The 18,770-nt window shown below is 41.7% G+C and overlaps 1 protein-coding gene across 3 annotated transcripts in view; it reads right to left on the bottom strand.

Moving 5' to 3' along the window:
• Positions 1-144: 144 nt before the first annotated feature.
• Positions 145-18,770, bottom strand: part of LOC138206732 (FERM domain-containing protein 5) — a 63,710-nt gene continuing 45,084 nt past the window's right edge. The window contains exons 2-14 of one of the 3 annotated variants that reach the window (XM_069163675.1): positions 16,668-16,772; positions 15,107-15,149; positions 13,409-13,487; positions 11,181-11,278; positions 10,426-10,549; positions 9,398-9,485; positions 9,161-9,249; positions 8,398-8,461; positions 8,168-8,259; positions 7,243-7,317; positions 6,201-6,269; positions 5,892-5,998; positions 145-2,123 (exon numbers count right to left, since the gene is read on the bottom strand). In XM_069163675.1, the coding sequence (XP_069019776.1) occupies positions 1,555-2,123; positions 5,892-5,998; positions 6,201-6,269; positions 7,243-7,317; positions 8,168-8,259; positions 8,398-8,461; positions 9,161-9,249; positions 9,398-9,485; positions 10,426-10,549; positions 11,181-11,278; positions 13,409-13,487; positions 15,107-15,149; positions 16,668-16,772 (1,602 nt within the window). In that variant the 3' untranslated portion in view covers positions 145-1,554. The remainder of the gene's footprint in view (positions 2,124-5,891; positions 5,999-6,200; positions 6,270-7,242; positions 7,318-8,167; positions 8,260-8,397; positions 8,462-9,160; positions 9,250-9,397; positions 9,486-10,425; positions 10,550-11,180; positions 11,279-13,408; positions 13,488-15,106; positions 15,150-16,667; positions 16,773-18,770) is intronic. The other 2 variants (XM_069163676.1, XM_069163677.1) reach the window with 2 other exon arrangements.

Raw genomic sequence — 18,770 nt, 5'->3', positions numbered from 1 at the left:
GTATCTAAAAAGATCACTAAAATGGAAGGCTGATTCACTGCTGGTGGAGAGATGAGAGGTGAGATCAGTGTTGAGTGGATCTGGATAAAAGCCCTGTTTTTTTTTTTTTTTTTTTTTTTCCCTCAAACCCCCCCCCCCCCCCTTTCCACATTTCCATAAATGCTTCTGACCTTACTTGAAACACAGCGCTAAAAAAGGTATAATTTAATCTTCAATAACAAAATAACATTTCAGTTCTGTTAAAATATACATGGAAAACCTGTCAATATATATTAGGAAACAAACTAATTTGTACAAAAAGTACATCATTACTCTTATTCTAACAATAATAATATAGTATGATACATAAACCTAAGAGCAAGGTTGATATGAAACCAAAATAAATCATAAACTCTTCATAGAAAGAAATAATTGAAATTCATCGAATTTCAACTTGATGAAAAAAAAAAAAAAATGCAAATTAACCGGAGAATCAAGAGAACAAATGAAAACATTCAAAGTACTTAATTATTCAAACCATACCAGCATTGCACATCTATCTAGACTATTATCTATTGGTGCCAGTGAATCTTTGCTCATCAGGAGTATTTCTCTAACCGCTTCAGACACTACTGGGTCACATGACACTACTGCTAACTGCTTTATTTAACGGCAGCCTTACAAAATGTTAGAAAAACAACGTTGATCTTCATCATCGGACTTTTACACCACTGTGTACTAGAGTCTAATCGTGTCTTAAACAATCCACAAAATTCGAAACTGTCATCAGTATCTTTAAAAAAAAAAAAAAAAAGGCATTTGGTAATCAACCTTCACTGATGCTCCCTTCACACTGTTCACTTATTCCTCGTAAGGTTAATCTGCTGTTTGCCTAGTTGACTTCTGATGGGGATGGATTCATATCAAAGGTTATTCCACCACTTTGACTCGCGTGACCTTTCCAGCAGCAGGTCTTTTGACTTTTAAAGTAACTCGCTTCCACCTTTCAATAACAAATCAACTTCCTCGATCACCATTCATAATCTATTCTCCTCTTCTGATGCAAATACATGTTTAAAAGCAATAAATAATAAATGAAGGCAACGTTCATCCATTGCAACGAGATCTTCCGTTCCTGTAAAAAGGAACTGATTAAGATTATTCAGTTCTTTTGATTTTCAGTTTAAATTTTTTTCCTTTGTGTTATTTGAAAAAATAAAATACCTGAAATGACTTGAAATTAAAAAAAAAAAAAAAAAAAAAAAAAGCAAAACCATGTCTCCTGGCTTTGTAGAAAAAAAAAGAAAGAAGAAGAACGTAAGCGAAATGAGGAAGTGGTTGGTTGGGTTGGGTTGGGTTGGGGGGCAACTCAAAGTGGAGGAGGAGGAGAAGAAGGAGGGGGGGGGGGAGAGATCCTGGCCCGGTGTTACCAGGAGTGGTCCAAGCTGTATGTCTGCAGGAGGAGGATGAGAGAAGCAGGGTTCATGGTTGGGACGCGGCTGCCCTCCATCACTCCGGAGTCCTAACCGTCTTCTCAGACCCCCGAACGGGCTTTTGGACTCTACGACCTCACTCTCACTTGTTAATGAGCAACCCGCCCACCCAGCGGAGCTTGCAGGCAAACCACCGCCTGAGGGGACAAAAGTATTCGTAATGGAACTGCTCAAATTCGGGGGTCTGGCGGATATCACTTAAAAATGCAATGTCAAGGTCTGACTCGGTGAGGATGATGAGGAGGAGGAGCAAGACAAAGAGGAGTCCAATGGTCACAAGGAGCAAACGCAGGACACTTAGGACAAACTTATTCACCTGTTCTACCTCGCTGAGTGCCGAGTCCCCCCCTGCACCCTCCTGTACAAAACCACCCCCTTCCCCATGCGGGGGGGTGCCCGCCTCCGACTCCTTCTCCTCCTCAATGCTGCAGGGCGCGCCGTTGATCTGGCGCGAGACGGCCAGCTCCATGCTGTGCTCGGCCACCGGGGTGGGCAGGACGCTGTCAGACGGGCTGTAGGCCTCGTCCGAGATGACCGCTATCCCGTCGCTGGCATCTGTGGCCTGGCTCCGGGAGCGTGGCATGAAGGACTCGCCGTGGGACACCGAACGCACTGGTGTTGAGTGGGCGCTGTCACGCAAAGACTCCAAACCTGGCGGAGGGGTTCAGAGACGAAGATGAAGAGAGGAAGAGACAGGAAGAAAGAAAACATTACCCACAATTTTACAGTTCGCTTAAAGATCGCTGACACGGCATGAAGCGGTCAGGCAGGTCTTACAGGCACGCTGTATGACAGAGGTCTGTTACACAGCACAGACTCCACTATAGTCTCCACTATGAGAGCAGAAATCTGATCACATTTTGCCCTGAGTCACATAGTCAGGGAGGAGCACCGTCATCGTACAGAATGCACACGAGACGTGAAGACTAATCATCACCGATGGAAGACATCATCCTGCGGCCAGCAGCAGTTTAGTTGTCTTTTAACAACAAAGCATACAAACCCGCTGAGATTGGGTGTATTTAAGAGAACATTACAAACAAACAAAAGTCAAATCTTCTTCCTGGTTATAAACAGCCAGTAGATAAAAAAATAAAAAAAATACAGGATAATTTTTTTTATCTACTTCTGAGTTCTAATCTCTGATCAGATAGTGGAAGTTTTATCATTTGATCCAATTTTGGATATTACGGTTTTCAGTTTGTATGGACTGCATTCAAGGTTTCTAAAAGGATTCTTAATGTTCCTAGCAGAGTCTCGTTGCCTCAAAGCAAAAGGATTCTTCTTAACCGAGTAAATTATGATCGGACCTACTTGCATTGCTCATTCATTTCTACATTATCGTTTGTGTAGCGTGCACTTCCGACACATAATTCTACATAAAATATCAACTAGGACACGCAACAACATAATACACATTGGAAAATCAAGCCAAAAAAAGCCTCCTTCTCAAACTAAATGACATAAAGGCTCTAAAATAGAAAATCTGAAAATATTTTTGGAAAAATACCGCAAAATGCAGGCACACACAACTCATGACAGAATATTGAACATGAACAGCACCAAACAATCAGAGAAAAGAAAGTCCCGATTGAGAAAAGGAGCACAAAAATATATCAGGCCAAAATGTACTTTTTTTTTTTTACCTGCATTAGGATGAGCTATCTGTATAAAATCCTCTACTGTGGTCTACAGGATGTCTGTTACAGTGAAAGAGAACTGTTTTTGATGAAATGCTTATGGATGAAATAATTAATGATGACATATATATATCTTGGGAAATCTGTATTCTCTTTTTTTTTTTTTTTTTTTAACAGGACCATATAAAAGCCAACAGGAAACCAGAGAGGAATAACAAGAAGCACATATCCTGAGCTGGAAATGAACAACAGATGCTGCGGTTACAGACTCAGAATCAGGTTTGTTCACCCAGTATGTTATTACACACAAGGAATTGAATTGAATTTTTTTGTTGGCACATGAAGTTGACGCCGGGTCTCGTGTCTCTCAGTGTAGGTCAAACTAATCCCAGAGATTTTTAAGTGTTTGCACAAAATGTTGAAATAAATATCAGATTTGCAGACAATAAATGACCCTGTATGTACAGTACATATGTATAGTCAGGATGTGATATGTGCCAAATACCACATACCATTGTGGTGTCAAGAAGACCCCAAAGCACAGGACTCTTATCAGATTACTGATGCAAAAGTACTAAAGAATAAAATATTGCTAAAAGACTGCGATAATTGAATAGCAACGTTGCCTACGATTACTTTAAAAAAAAAAAAAAAATTCAAATCTTTATATATTAACAGATAGAAGCCTCAAATACCTCAAGTATCATTCAGTCGCATCACTTAACGCTACCAACAAACGTTCAACAAAGATCTTAAGACCCACTAAAGATACAGTACTACACAGCTGATCTGTATGCAGTAGAAGTAACAGTACGGTATATGAGACCCTCTACAGTGTACACGTCAGTGAAGATGAGCCTTCTGCTGACGATATCACATTCTCCAGAGTGTCAAAGCAGCAACATTACACCTTCACTATATGGAGAAGAAGGGATTAAAACTCGTGTTTTGATGAGGAAGCAAATCATAAAAAGGACTTTTTTTAAAACTGTAGGAGAATTGGGGCAGATTATGTCCAGGGTCTAAGCCTCTGCTGACATGAAACTCCTGTCAGGTGAAAAAAAAAAAGGGTGGAGGTATAATGGCTGGGTTAGCGTCAGCGGCCCGCTTTACTCAAGAGTTGATCTGCCTGAGTTTATCCACTGTTATGCTTCCAAAAGTGAGTTAAAGAGTTGAAAATGCATTGTTAAGTTATATTTTCCATTTCAGAGCTCTTCATTTTCAGCAATACGGTAGAACAGAACTTTTAACAGAAGTGTATGCACCGAATAAACACACCAAAGTAAGAGTCCTCCAATCCGCATCAGCAGAATGTTCTAAACAAATAGCAACGAGAAGAAAGTTAAATAAGTAACTGTCCAATAACCAGCAAGCACAGACAACCATGGGAATGGCATCACTCCCTCCCCAGCAATTTAATGAGGCAGAGACCGATTTAAAATAGAGGAAGCCACTGCCACCTCCATGTAAAGCACAGTCCTGGCTCGCTCTGTGATGAGGTTACCTGCGGGGTTGCTGGACTGAACGTAGGGCAGCGGAGTGCCAGGAAGAGGGGTGACGGCGGCAGACTCCTGCTGCCCCGTCAGGGCAGGGTACAGGGGCAGGACGCCCAGGGCCTTCCCCAGCAAGCGAGGCCCCAGGCTCAGCACGCGAACCTTCACATCCCGGTAGCAGTGATTGATCATACGCAGGTGGACATTCACCCGGGTGGTGATGCGGATCAGACACTTCACCATGGCTGCAGTCATGCACTTGTTTATCCTGTCCTTATGGTCCCGCTCCGGAGTCCAGGCCACAGGGTGTGTTTTGTGTTGGGCCGGAGGGTTCTGCCTCGGTTGCCGGAGGTGAAACAGTGGGTTTCTGCAGCAGTACTATGATCACCAGCATTGGCCTGGCCTGGTTTGGCCCCACCCAGGCCAGTGACATACATGGAGTAGAAGACCTAGGCTATTTTCAGCGGGGGTATTAATACCACTGTAAGACACCCAGTCAGCACACACTGGGGGTGAGAAACTCTTATAGCTCTCTTGAACCCACAGCAGAAGACCCTCAATATACGCACTGCACCTGCCTCCGACCTCCATTTAACACAGTGTACAAAGAGCTGTAGTGTGTGCTCGAGACACACAGCGACCGGGTCTCACTTTTACCGAAAGCCACGCAGGTCTGTACGCCTGCTGTGTCCGTCTCACTAATAGAAACACTGCAGCCACCTGTTCTGGGCCAGGAGCCCGCAGATGGGCGGGAGAAGAGACTTCAGCCGCCTCTGTGTTAACACAAACACACATACAACACAATCGCTCAAACACGTACACATCTCTGAAACACTGTATTGGAGCGAGGCAGGCTGAGTGACGCACACACCTGCAGCATGTCCCACCAGCATGAATAGGGCCAAATGGCTCTAGTTACAGCGTGTGCGTGTGTGTGTGTGTGTGTGTGTGTGTATGTGTGTGTGTGTGTGTGTGTGTGTGTGTGTGTGTGACAGAGCGTATGCACAAGTGTGTTTTCTCCAGAAGGGGAGCAGTTCTCACAAATAGGACTTGAACATTACGTGGCGGCGGTGTGTTGTCGCAACAGCACATTATTCACGAGCGTGTCCGCAGAACAGGACCGGAGCCGACTTCTGAACAGCGGTGAAGCAAATTACCGAACGTGTTCGCTGATAATGTTGTGAGCAATCGCAAACTCATTCTACAGCCTCGAACCAACGTATCGCTCCCCGTAAAAGCACGGACGTGCTGTTTGCTGAGGCGTCGGGGTGAAGCTCGGTCCTTACCCTCCATGATAGATATGTGCACCGCTCTCCGACGCGTGCGCGGTACGCTGCTGAGCCGGGGCCCGTGGGTGATGGATGGACAACTTCTGCTTGGCACGAGGCCAGCCCTGCAGAGACAGAGACAAACGCAGACACAAATGCACAGCCGTCACCGCACCGAGCTGCGAGCGCACACGAGTCATATTGTAGCCAGAAGGCGCTGCTCATATAAAGACATCTTACAGTAGCTTGGTGCCTGAGAAAATGGGCGAAAAATTAAACAAAAATTCTGATGAAACATTCTGACCTCTCCTGAGTTTAGAACTCTACCTGTGTATTTCTGGAGGCTCGCGTTTGATTTTGGCACTCTGCTCCATCACCTCTTTTGCCACTCGTCCACTGTTATAAAGCACAGAGACGATGCTCAGGATGAGTTTCATACACACACACACACACACACACACACACACACACACACACGCGCACACATAACCAGGCTTCCTGGTCTCACCCAGTGCTATGAAAGCCATCACTGTGCAGTGCATGAGCTTCATGATTGAATTAACCAGGTGAATTCAGCTTTGTGTAACTGAATTAGCACCAGTCAGACAAATGCACACACAGACTTGCAAGCAAAAATATCAAAACAATGATCATGGTTTGCGCCCTTTAACGCTAAACTCAACATTTCACTTGACTTATTAGTAAATATCATGACTGATTTCTACATAAAGGGACACTTCACCGAAATTAACATACATTTGGTCACACTCCTCTAGTTGTATCTATGCAGATTCAGTTCAGTTTTATCTACTGAGGTTTTGAGATGTTCCACCACTAACATAGTATGTCCTTTATCTTTGGTATAAATTATATTCAATGAGAATTCAGAGGATCATCCGAAGGAAATCCATTATTATTTCTGGAAATACACTGTTAGAAAATGTGCAAGTCATTTCTCAGTGCTGAACACTGCAAATCTCGTGGATGGATATCTCAAGACCTGTGCACATAAAAACTGGAACTTTTTTTCAAATGAGTTTTTTTTTTTGGTAATAATTTGACCCTTTAATATAGCACAATGTCTTGGTAACACTAGAGGTCTACAGCAGATACAAAGTGATAGTGCCTCGTGCGATCAGTCCCCTTCACTTCCCCCCTCCGTGTCCTCTGTCTTGTGAGGTGTCAGTCCTATCCTCCGGGCAAAAGTAGGGCTGACATCACAGAACAGAAGGCCAGGAGGCCACGTCTTCTGGGAACACTTCTCTCCGCTTCCAGCTGGGGTGAAGGGGGAGGGGAGAGAAGGGGGGGGGGTTTCTGCAGTGTCCTCCCCTCCCTGTCATCAGTCATACTTCCTCCTCGTGTACTCTACCTGTAACGGAAACGGCTGCCCTTGAAGAACAGGTTGCTGCTGGACATTGTGCGAACCTGACTCGACTTGTCAAGCCTGATGAAAGAAAAAAAAAAAAAAAAAAAAAGACAATGATGAAGAACAATAAGGTATGCACAATCTACAATACATTCTTGCAAGAATATGGCTCTAATATAATCAGGCATTTGAAGTGTGTATGTAATCTTGGTTTTCTGAATCCCAGGACACGGCAGAGACTAGGATCAAATACCCTGTTTTTTAATTTAATTATGCATGCTGTCTCTTTGCACTGTAGTCTGCACCGTCAACGCGGCTCCATACAGTATTCAATATGTTTCTATTGTCATAGACAGAGACATTAATGTTTAATGTTTTACTTTCAGGGGATATGTGCGCGTCTCCTAGAGACAGGATCTTTATCGTGTGCCCTCTTTAGTCCCACTGACTTCCGACCACAGTAAGATCTTAATAATCTGTCAATGGCCGTGCTAAGCTCCGTCCTTTTCATGCCCTCTATCTTCCATCCGTTAACCCTTTCTTCCAGCCTTCATCACATGAGCCATCAGCCCGACTCATTACCACACCACTTCCAGCCTCGCAGCTCACACTGCTTGTTTTCGTTAATCACTTTTTCTGAGCTGGAGGGAGCAGAGAGGACCTGCACTGTTACTCCTGGCCGAGACGGGGGAGCCATATCTCAGAAGGAGTGTTAAAGTGCTTGTAGTCTCGTGCCAGTGCATCCTCATTCACTAAAGGTCGGCGCCAACTGACACCTCATTTTACCGCTGATAAACAACCAGAATCGAAGGGCTTTTAAGGACACCAAGGTGCCATGAGGGGTAACCTGCCCGACAGCCTCTGGGGATGCAGACCAGGTGATTACATCACGACGGCTGGGTGACAAGATAAATGAAAGTGGACTCACTTATAGAAAGCTTGATTCTCCACTCCACACTTCCAAAGGTGCTTGCATGCCTCCGGTGTGGGCGCAAAGTACGTCAAGATGATCTTTTTGTCCTGCATGTTGAAAATAAGAGGACGTGCAGGACAATATAACAAACTGAGGCAGAAAGTGGCACTCTACACACAGTGTCACTGCAACATGTACCGCTGAGTCTTTTCCCCCATCCCACATCCAACACTTCAAGCTCTCACCTCCTTCTGATTTGCATATATGTGGAAAGTCTTGCCTTCGAACTTGAGTTTGGTCACCTCGTTCCTGTCCAGGAGAGAGTACAGCAACGGTCACACGTACAGCAAGCAGAAACAGAAAGCCTCAGCCTCTTTAAATATTCATGAAAGCCACTTTGAGATCACATAAACAGTCACGGAGCTCTATGTTTGGCTGACAAAACAAATAAGTGATAATATTCCCTCCTGACTAGGAATGGAGAGTGAGAGAAACCTGAGTGCAGCTGAGGGCAAACAAACAAACAAAGCTATTATAAATATTGCAAACATAATACAACAAGTCTGGCTTCATAATGGTAACAGTAAACTCGTCTGATAAAAGCAAACGGATAGATATTGCATAGATTTTCAATTAATCAATAAAGCCTTTCCCTGAATTCAGTTCAGCGGGCATCTACTTCAAGTAGCGGTCGCTTTTTTCAAGATGTCGTCCTGATCTTCTAGTTTTTCTGTGATTCTTGCTGCTGTAATTAGCCATCTGTGCACATACGAGCCCCCGGCTCTTGTCACAGGTAGAGGCAGATGGAGAGGTATTGCTGACTGTGACTGTACAACCAGCTGTAGTGCACCTGCTGTTTCATGTAGATTGCCCCGCACATACGTGTACGTCGAATTAGATCAAATCAAGGCCTGCAGTACAACATTTGTCTTTTTTACAATTCTGCGAGAACTCGAGGAGCGTGTCATCCTGATGCTCACGGAAGAAAATGTTTTACTTTGGGCTCACCATCTGAGAAAATGAACCCTCTTGTTTCCCTGTAGCACCACAAACCCAAATGGCGTGAAGGCGAGAAAAGCCGGGTTTCCCGACACATCCTGAAACGCACACAACACATTGGGCATATGTGTTAGCGTGTACTGTGTATCCCATGGTAACATTTCAGCCTTCAAGTTGGACAGAAATGTTTTTGAAATGTTTAGTGTCTAAAAATAGTGCCGCAGTACTTGAAAAATATCACCTAACCTTGCAAGGATGCGGATCAACGCCATATGTCTCCAGCATCTGGGCTTTCAGCAGGAAATTCCTCTCTGATGTTTCAGGTGTCTGTCCACTGGGGGGGGGGGGGGGGGGGGGGGGCAATCAGCAGTCAGTCCATTAAAAACAGAGCATAAAATGTCTAAAATTCAAAAGGCTGAAGACTTGTGAGAGAGACACGCGCTACTTAACTTCCAATAATTACATGAATCCATGTGTAAAGATTGGAAGAGGCAGACAGAGATTATACCCAAACAAATCAAATATTAACATGAGTGAAGCAAATAAAATATGGGCTGATATGTTTTCATATAGCAGCACTGTGCTTACATTGTGGTGAAGAACGAGGAAACCACTAGTGGGCAGCAGCGTTTTGTGCCGCTTGTCATTCTGCTGCCACAGCATCAAAACTAGACTTGGTTGATGCAATTCTACCTCTATTGTGTCTCAGGGTACATCATTATACAGACAGCTTTTGTTTTTTCTTGCCTCTTATTTGTTCCAGCCACCATTAACTATTAAAAAAAAAAAAAACACTTAACTAACGCAAGATAACATGTTAGAAATTATATAGTACTTCAATAATCAGTAAGACTGATCAGTGTGGGAATGAAAATCTTCATTATCTCAGTTGCGGTTTGGAAATGCTGTTGTTTTCTGTGTGTGCTCTATCTGATCACTTTCATCATCGTGCTCTGCTGCTCTTCCAGTTATAGCTTGGGCTAAGACCCATCACTAATAACTGTGCAAATAAAGGGCAAGCTCCAATCTGACTGAATTATAAGACTGGATAGTGGAGAAGAGTGTGTGCTGTCCACCGCTATGTGCTCAAATTACCGACAATAATCCATCTAGCCAAGCCAGCGCAGACCAGTGGTACCTCATTACTGCAGTCAATTATATAAATGTCAAAGAGAGTCTAGAGCTCGCTTGGCCTGAATGAGCGCAGGATCGGCAGGTATGCGACATGGAGAGATACTGACAGTGGAGATGCACTCATGTATTGAGTCTCTTACATCAGCTCTGTCTTGTGGATGTCTGCAATCCGTCGCTCCAGCTTCTCAGAGTGTTTGGGGAAGAACTGGAATTTGGAACTGTAACCTTCGGGATGCTTCCCAGGTTCGTAATCACCAATCTCAGCTGAAGGAAAGAAGTTAAATGTTAAACATATTCACAGAACATTCAGAGCACACGAGAGTTCAAAGCTGTTTTAAACACAGGGGTGCTTTTACCAGTGGAGACAGGATAAACACGGCCGGGATTATTTGCGGTCCTTCATGCCACACTGCACTCCCTCAGATGACCCTGATGCTGGTTTCTCTCTGCAAGGAGGAGCTGACCAGGCAGCCCATCTTTAATTCATCAGCCCCTCCTCCAGAAGACCTGCCTCCCCTCAAACACTGTGCCTTCTGTGAAGCTGGCTGTGCCACCGTACGTCGTGTGTGTAGTGTTTATTTACGCAATTGTGTGTGAGGAGAGGATGAGAAGATTCCAGATAACTGCTTCAAAGACTTTATAATTGAGCAAGATTTCTTGTTTGTTATGGAGTATACGAGCCATTGAGCCAATTATCAAACAGTACATAATAGCATTTCATTTTACAACGAAATGCTTTTTACATGTGTTACAGCAGACGTGTGAACAGCTGCAGGTACATCCTACGAGGAGTAATTTATGTTCTATTTGCTTGGCATGGGCAAGACAGAGGTTGAGAACGCGGTGAGAAGCACAGAGTGGTACAAGTCATTTCTATCTGTCACTTTGCATTTACCTTGAAGGATGTGGGCAGCAAGCATGGCCGCATCCGAGGTTTTACACAGCAACCGGCCGTGGTAGAGGTCTCTCTTGATTTGCAGGAAGACAAGATATCTGCAAAGGACAAAAATCATGTGAGACCATCTCACTGCTTATAATAGGAGCGTTGATGGCATTCCTAAATACCTGTAACCACTGGTGAAGTGTAATTTCTTGGCGAAAACAAGGAAGGAATAAAACAATAAGAAAACAGAGAAGGAGTAGCAAACCTGATAAACCTCAAAGGCTGCATGTTGAGTTCATGTTCCCTTTGGGTGCTTTGAATATTTCTTTTTGATTTAGCTGAAATGAGGGTTTTGTTTTGGGGAAAGGAGGGTAGAAAGGCCCTGAGGGAACAGCTGCTACTGAGGCTGTGCTTCTCTTAAAGCCTCCAGCCTAGTTTCAGACTCACTCGACCAATCAGCTCCTTAAGCATGAACTTTAATGAGACAGCATTTGCAGCCAAGACGATGATAATGACAGTGGTGATGGCTACTACTGTTATTATTGAGTGAGGCCACCACATTTAGTGGGATTATTCAGAAACTGTTTTTTAGGAAATAGGACAATCAGTTAGGCAGACCTGCTCCCCTCTGTTTAGACCAAAGGCTATTGATGCTTCTTTTAAGGAAACATGCATTAAAAAGCTGCTTACACATCCCACGTTGTTCCCACTGCAGCTGGTTCTTCAAAGTGTGAACAGTAACATACATTAGGTATTAACATCGACACCCATTTGGTTCTGATAGCTGTTGATGTTTGAATTACATGACAAAACGTGTACACAAATATGAGCACACACACACACACACATTAGATAAATAATAACATTTCACCATACTTTATACTAATAGTCTGTGGTAGAAAACGTTAGTTCTTCCAACAATGACAAGAAAATATCTGCTATAAAAAAAAGGCCTTTAATAACCACAGACCATATATAAAAGTGGATGAGGCAGATGCAGAAGTCACATAAACTGCAATACCACTGAGTGCCGCTAGGGGTTGTCTCCAAAAAGCCTCTGGCTCTATAAACTCCCATCCAACCTCTCTCATGAAATGCAAAATCAATCATTTTTTTCGGGAAGTTATCATGGTGTTGTTAGCTCAAGTCCGTCCTTCTTTTCTGGTGGTCCATCTGAAAATAATCCTGTAATCAATTCAAAATCAAGCCTCAAAAAGCCTGTTTTTACTTTTGTTATTTTATTTTTAACAGCGTGCTATAAATATCAAAATATCTCTGTATTTGTAATCTATAGAATGTGTATATGGCAATAACATAATGAAATAATGTCCAAACAGTCCACACACAATAAAATATTTAAAAAAGGAACGACACACTGAACACATTATTATTTATACTCCTCCACCCTCTGTGGTCTCCACTGTCATAATCATGAATCACTCCCCCTCCCCGCCCCCCCTCACTCCTTTCACAATCCCTCCTTATTCCCTTCCACTCTCAATGAGCACCCTTTGCCCCCTGCCACCTCTATCCACTCTATTCATTATGTACACTACATGTGGTGCACATTTCATCTCATTGCACCTCGGAGAGACAGAGTGGATCCCTCTCCCTCCGGTCAGTCGTGAATACATCAGCACATACACACATTCACCGGCTGGCTACTCTCGGTGTCATTTGGGGGAAGTGTGAACTCACTGCTGTTCAGTGTTTGTGAATTTTCAGCAATTTCACTGCGAATTATTTGGAAGTAAAATAACAGGGTCCCATTTAGAGTGAATTAGCATTGGGAGGGGAGGGGGGCATTTAAACACAAAACGTATTAATGATGTTACTTTTAATGTTCAACCCATTATCTTTCAGAGCTACCAGGGAAGGCTTTTACATTCAGGCTTTTACACAAACTGTGTAATATTTATCATAATGTTTTAGACAGTACTCAAGCATTTCAATTATGAAAGGCCATAAATAATGTTTTAGAAGTAGACATGTTTGCAGTGTCAAAAAGTTTTAGAGCATGATCTGTACTACAGGCCAATCTGTAGAAACAGAAACAACAACCGAGCACAGCTGCCTTTCAAAGGTTTGTGCAACGATGGCCATCTTCTCCATGACAAACGTTTTCCTTACTGGTAACTGAAACTGGTAACTAGATAAACTCTATCTGCAGAGAAAAAAAAACCCGCATGAAGATCATTTATCATCTCGTCTGAAGTGAAAGCCACCACAGGAGGTCATACCGAGTGATTTCCTCCTTCAGAGAAGCAGGTTCAGGAGGGTAGAACTTGACTCTCAGACACATGGTGAACGGAGGCTGAGCTGCAGGAAACAAACAGCAAACAGTTTCGAAATTTACAGGAAGAATTTCCCGCTAACACATCAATCAATCAACACGAGAAGAAGGAAGACATTAAAGATTGAGATACTCAGCTGTCCTGATCAGTCCTCTTACAGTCATTTGCATAATTTTACATACCTACTTATTAAGCATGGACTCTAGTTAACTGCAAGGTATCATAACTGTGGCATCAGTTATTGGTGAATGTTTATTGTAATGTGTTTGTTTTTTTTCTATTTCTATGGTGATTTTAAACATCTGGCCAGGATTATAATGAGCAATCTAGGCAAAGTCATTTACAGTTCTTGTTTCTGTTGATCAATGTGCATCATTCCTGTTAAAAAAAAATGAATAAAATTCATCCTGAAAAAATATAAACTAGTGATTTTTTTTTTTAATATGGACTAATCTCATCTCAATCTTGATGAATCATTTCCATTATAGAGAGTCACAAAAAAACAACAATACATGCCCATCACATTTCTGCATATTGTATCCATTTGAAATCCTTGTTTTACAAATGAACTTGGATTCCTTTCATTTCAGAGATAAGGAGGATTTCTGGGGAATATAAATCTTAGCATAGTGCATGCTGGGAAATATATGCAAATATTCACACAATGTTTCCATATAAATTAATTTGATGAGTTAAATAAACAACCAATTCGACTTTCCGTCCACCGAATTTATGATCTCTAAAGATTTGAAAGTGATCATGTAACAATTTAGTTATATAATTGCATGAAGTTGATGTGAGGAAAAAAGTTGAATTTGATTTAAATTAACTTCTTATGAAATTACACATTGCAGAGAATAAATTAAACTCAGTGAAAATTGGTTTTCCTGCACCCTCAACACAAGTCAGCAGAACTTTATCACTTTGTAATAAAACACAAAATAATATACAAATTTATCAGCACTCCCTTTCATTATAACAGAGACTAGCTTGATGGGGTTTTTTTGGCACAGTTTAAATTTTCTCTTCAAATACTGATTATTTTTGTTTCTTCAGTTGAACAACTTTTGTTATGTATGCAGAAGAATATAAGTTCTTATACTGTGGAAAAAAACGTTTGGAGTCTTTACTTAAAACAAGAACACAATGCACAACATAGTAGTCCTGATTTTAACATCTTATATTTGTAACATGCAAAATAAGTTGTCTAAAAATGTACTTAAAGCATAAAAAATACTTTTATACAGTATTAGTTTATAGAGCATATGATATTACAAAATAATTTTTACTGATGTACTTGTGTTTTATGTTTTATTGTTTAAGGTGGAGCAAACTAAACGTCTTTATGTACTTTTGGGTAATTTATTCAATACGCATTGATTGTATTTTACAGACTCAGCAGCGTTTTGTTTTGTAAAATATTATTCTGCAACTTGAGTAGATGTTTGGTGTTCATATTACATTAATGACAGTAAGGATTATTTAGTTATGTTTGTGTTGCATAAATTGGCTGTTGTTAAATCAATTGAATGGACTCCAATATGTTATTTACTATCATCAGTGGCACCTTGTGTTGAGTATAAGGAATTTAATTGCTCAGTTTCTGAGATTGTAAACAAATAAACATAATCAGAAAGTACTTACACTTCATTTGCTTTGCAATTGATTTTGTGAACTCCAACCAGTGCTGCATGGGGAAGGAACACAGAAAAATGCAAATGACAAAATTTCACAAAACATCCTCTGTGAGTAATCCACACATTTTGGTATCAGTTGCCGTGATGTTGAGCTGTTACTACTGACAGTTTTCTGGGGAAACCTGTTGGTACTGCGCATGGTGTTACAACGACACTGTTCGAGTCGCAAAATGTGTTAAAAATGCATTGAATTTCAATTTGAAAGGTTTTCTTTTATGAAACCTTTGAAGATTTCAGGTAAATCGGCTCAAACCGCTCCGTTCCACCCGCTTCTTGAGACACTGTTGGAGTACTTCAACATGCTCATTTGAGCATTGAGCTTATTGTGACAGTTACACTTCCTTTGTATCTGCTGCCATATCCAGATTCTTCTTTCATCCTGGAACCATATTCTCTCTCCATCTTTCCACCCAGGTTGCCTTCTCGCCAACCCAAACCACCCACAGCAACAACCACCAAAATAGTCCTGAGTGACAGCATTGGAGATGCAGCATCAGCAGGACTCGGCTCTTTTCTGCAGGACTACAACATGATCCGTGAACATGTTAATACTTCATGAATCAAGCAGTGCGACTACATGCCTCGTAGCAGAAGAGCTGGATGGGACAGCCTTCAGTCTGAAAGGCGGCTTGAAAAAGAGAAACTGAAGAGAACACAACTTTTCACTCTGGACCATAATCTCGCTCTCATTCTTTGACTAAAATGTAATACATTAAATTTTTGAAGGACAGCCATGCATTGGATTTTCATTCAGCAGCGCAGTCACGAGTGTGAAGTCATTCCCAGTTCACATTCAACAAAAGTTGGGATATAACAAGGCTGACTCGGCTCAAACTCAGCTTTGTAATTTCATCTCAAAGATTGGCTTACATTTTCTTACAACAAAAGTAGGAACTACTGCAAGACTTAATATCCACCACGCTCTACTTCTGGAGCTCGTTAGATGGATGATACCACTCTCATGTTTATGTCATGTCTTTGCATTGAATGAGAAGGCGAAGCTTGGAGGCACTTAGCTTAGCTTAGCATAGAGACTGCAAGCAGGGGGCTCGCCCTAGCTCCAAAATTAACACAAAGGAATGAGAGTGGTATCAATAATCTCATCCCAGCATCAGCAGGAAAGAGAATTTATTATTACCTAAAATGGAGCTGTCTTTTTATTAAACACAACAGTGCCAGACCAAAGGACATATACTGTTCTATACACCATACATGTGCAATTAAAAGAAACGCACTCCTACAGGACTTTAAAACAATATGTCGGTTTGTCTTCAATGCTTGTGATTCTCTTTAGGACATGGGCTTGAATGCGTACTATTGAATGGATTTTCTCTCTTAGGTCTGTCTTAAAGAGGAATAGAGAAGACGAAATAGACTAAATCTTATTTTAAACATAACTTTTAAGGGTATTATTATGAAAACAAGAAATCAAATCCTCATATGCACGCACACAAAGAAACACACACACACACACACACACACACACACACACAAAAAAAAACACCGACCCGCTGCTTGTCTGGATCCACATATCTGATGCCAAAATAGTCCTTCTCCAGTAAGTTGAGGTGGTGGCAGATGAGGTCAAACAGATACTGTCCCTTTGCATCCCGCTGCAACAAACAAGAAGAAAAAAAGAAATTAGCAAACAACAAATCACAAACATGTTAGAGCATGCGACCAAAAAGATTCAATAAAGAAAAGGCTGGCCTGAGTTTAAACATGAGAAATAATTTCTGCCAGCAGAATGTGCTCCAGTTATTTTTTTTAAAACTCCACCACAGATATCTCGGATTCATCTAATATTAATACACAGCCGGAACCATCTGAAGTGTCAAGAATAAACCCCATCACACAGCTAAAACAGGAGCTCAAACAGAGGACGGATTAAAAGTGCTGAGATCTAGTCGGAGTTTTGATAATACTTTGCATTCTGAGCCTCGTGAGGAAGCTTCCCAGGGACACACTTGTGTTTATTTCAGCAGAGAGAGAAGCCTGGACATCCTGCTCTGCATCCAATATATCTGATACTCTCCCCTCTAGTTACAACAGTACAGTCTGCATAGCACTGCGGAACATTCTGGCTTAAAACAGAACATTTGATTCTGACTGAAACAGACTTTTTTTTTCTGCAGGAAATCAAACTGCAGCACATAATGCCGTTTGACATAGCATTCGTTTTAAACATAACTTTTTAAGGGTATTATTATGAAAACAATAAATCAAATCCTCATATGCACGCACACAAAGAAACACTCCTCAATAGGACAAAAAGCAAATTAAATGTTGCTCAACATAATGTGTTGCTTTCCCACTGGAAGTACTTAAAACACCTGTGAGAGATGCAAATACATTTGCATAAGTACATTAAGAGTGATTATTACAACTGGGTGCATCACTGTAGTAAGCCAGGCAGAGTATTAATTCAGTTCTTTCACTTGTAAAAAAAACCGTCAGAGGTGCCACACAGTGCAAATCAGTGACAGTATGGAAATTAGTATGGAAATCTAAATGGTGAAGACGGAAGAGAAACACATGAGGACTCTCAAACTGTACCATCGTATCTAAAATAAACCTCAATTTTCTAAGTTTAAATTTCAAGTAGATTTACTAACCTGGACATCATAAACTGGCATGTTTTTCAGGGGGTTAACCTCTAAATACTTTAAATTCAGCAAGTAAATCTGCGCTGTTAGCGACATTTCTGCACCTTGACTTTTGTGGCATTAAAGCATGACATCAGAGCAGAGTGTATGTCTGGTAAATGTGATGAGGTTAGAAGGTATGTGATTAATCAGTATCAGGAAGACAGCAAACATTAATCCTGGAGCCACTCCAGTATTGTCACTGCTCAGTGTCTGCCACCATGCTGGAGAAACAGCAGGCCACGTGTCACATCACAGACTTGTTTCAATGGGGAGCTCTTTCTTTCAAAGGAGGGTTTGTCGCTCTCACAAACGCCTGCGAGAAGTTACACTGTTGATCGGCATTTAGAGGCAGCATCTCTACAGCTTTGTAGTTACCCTATGCCCATGTGCGAAATGGGGCTGCTAAAGCTGCACTAGTGAACATTCCTATATGAACAAGGAGTTAAACGACAAAGTGAAATGTAAAATGCAGAGAAATATCACCTGACTCTGCATTATGATGGGTATTTTTTAAGTGTTTTTCACCTTATTGTTTTGGTTCTCCAACATATAACTCCATTGTTTTGGTTACTTCTCACAGCACTCATTAGTATTATTTCTAGATGCTGATGGCGACACTTTTCAGCCAAAAAGCTCCAATAAACCCACTCGACACGAACTGCCCACAAAACTCAAAACTGCAAACTGACAAAGTGCCCAGCAGGTGAGCTCATGAAGCTCTTCTATGACAAATACTCAGTGAAAGGCAAACTATTTTTTCACATTTCACATTGTTTAACTGCAAGCTAATGGCATCTTCTTGCAAACATTTAGATAAAATGACAAGTTATTGATATTGCAGAGACGTGCATGCTTGATGTATGGTATGTAAAATGCTTTTTTTCCCCTGCAGAGCTTTGCTATTGCTTTTTTTCCCCTGTGACGGCAATGGCCATGGCCGGAGGCATTCGTTTTTGGATTGTC

This window comes from Embiotoca jacksoni, unplaced genomic scaffold, assembly GCF_022577435.1.
Source record: "Embiotoca jacksoni isolate LCO1_2020_lvr unplaced genomic scaffold, fEmbJac1.0.p SCAF_3, whole genome shotgun sequence".
Taxonomy (NCBI): Eukaryota; Metazoa; Chordata; class Actinopteri; family Embiotocidae; genus Embiotoca; species Embiotoca jacksoni.
The sequence above is the reverse complement of the archived record's forward strand: the minus strand, read 5'-3'. Positions and strand labels throughout refer to the sequence as shown.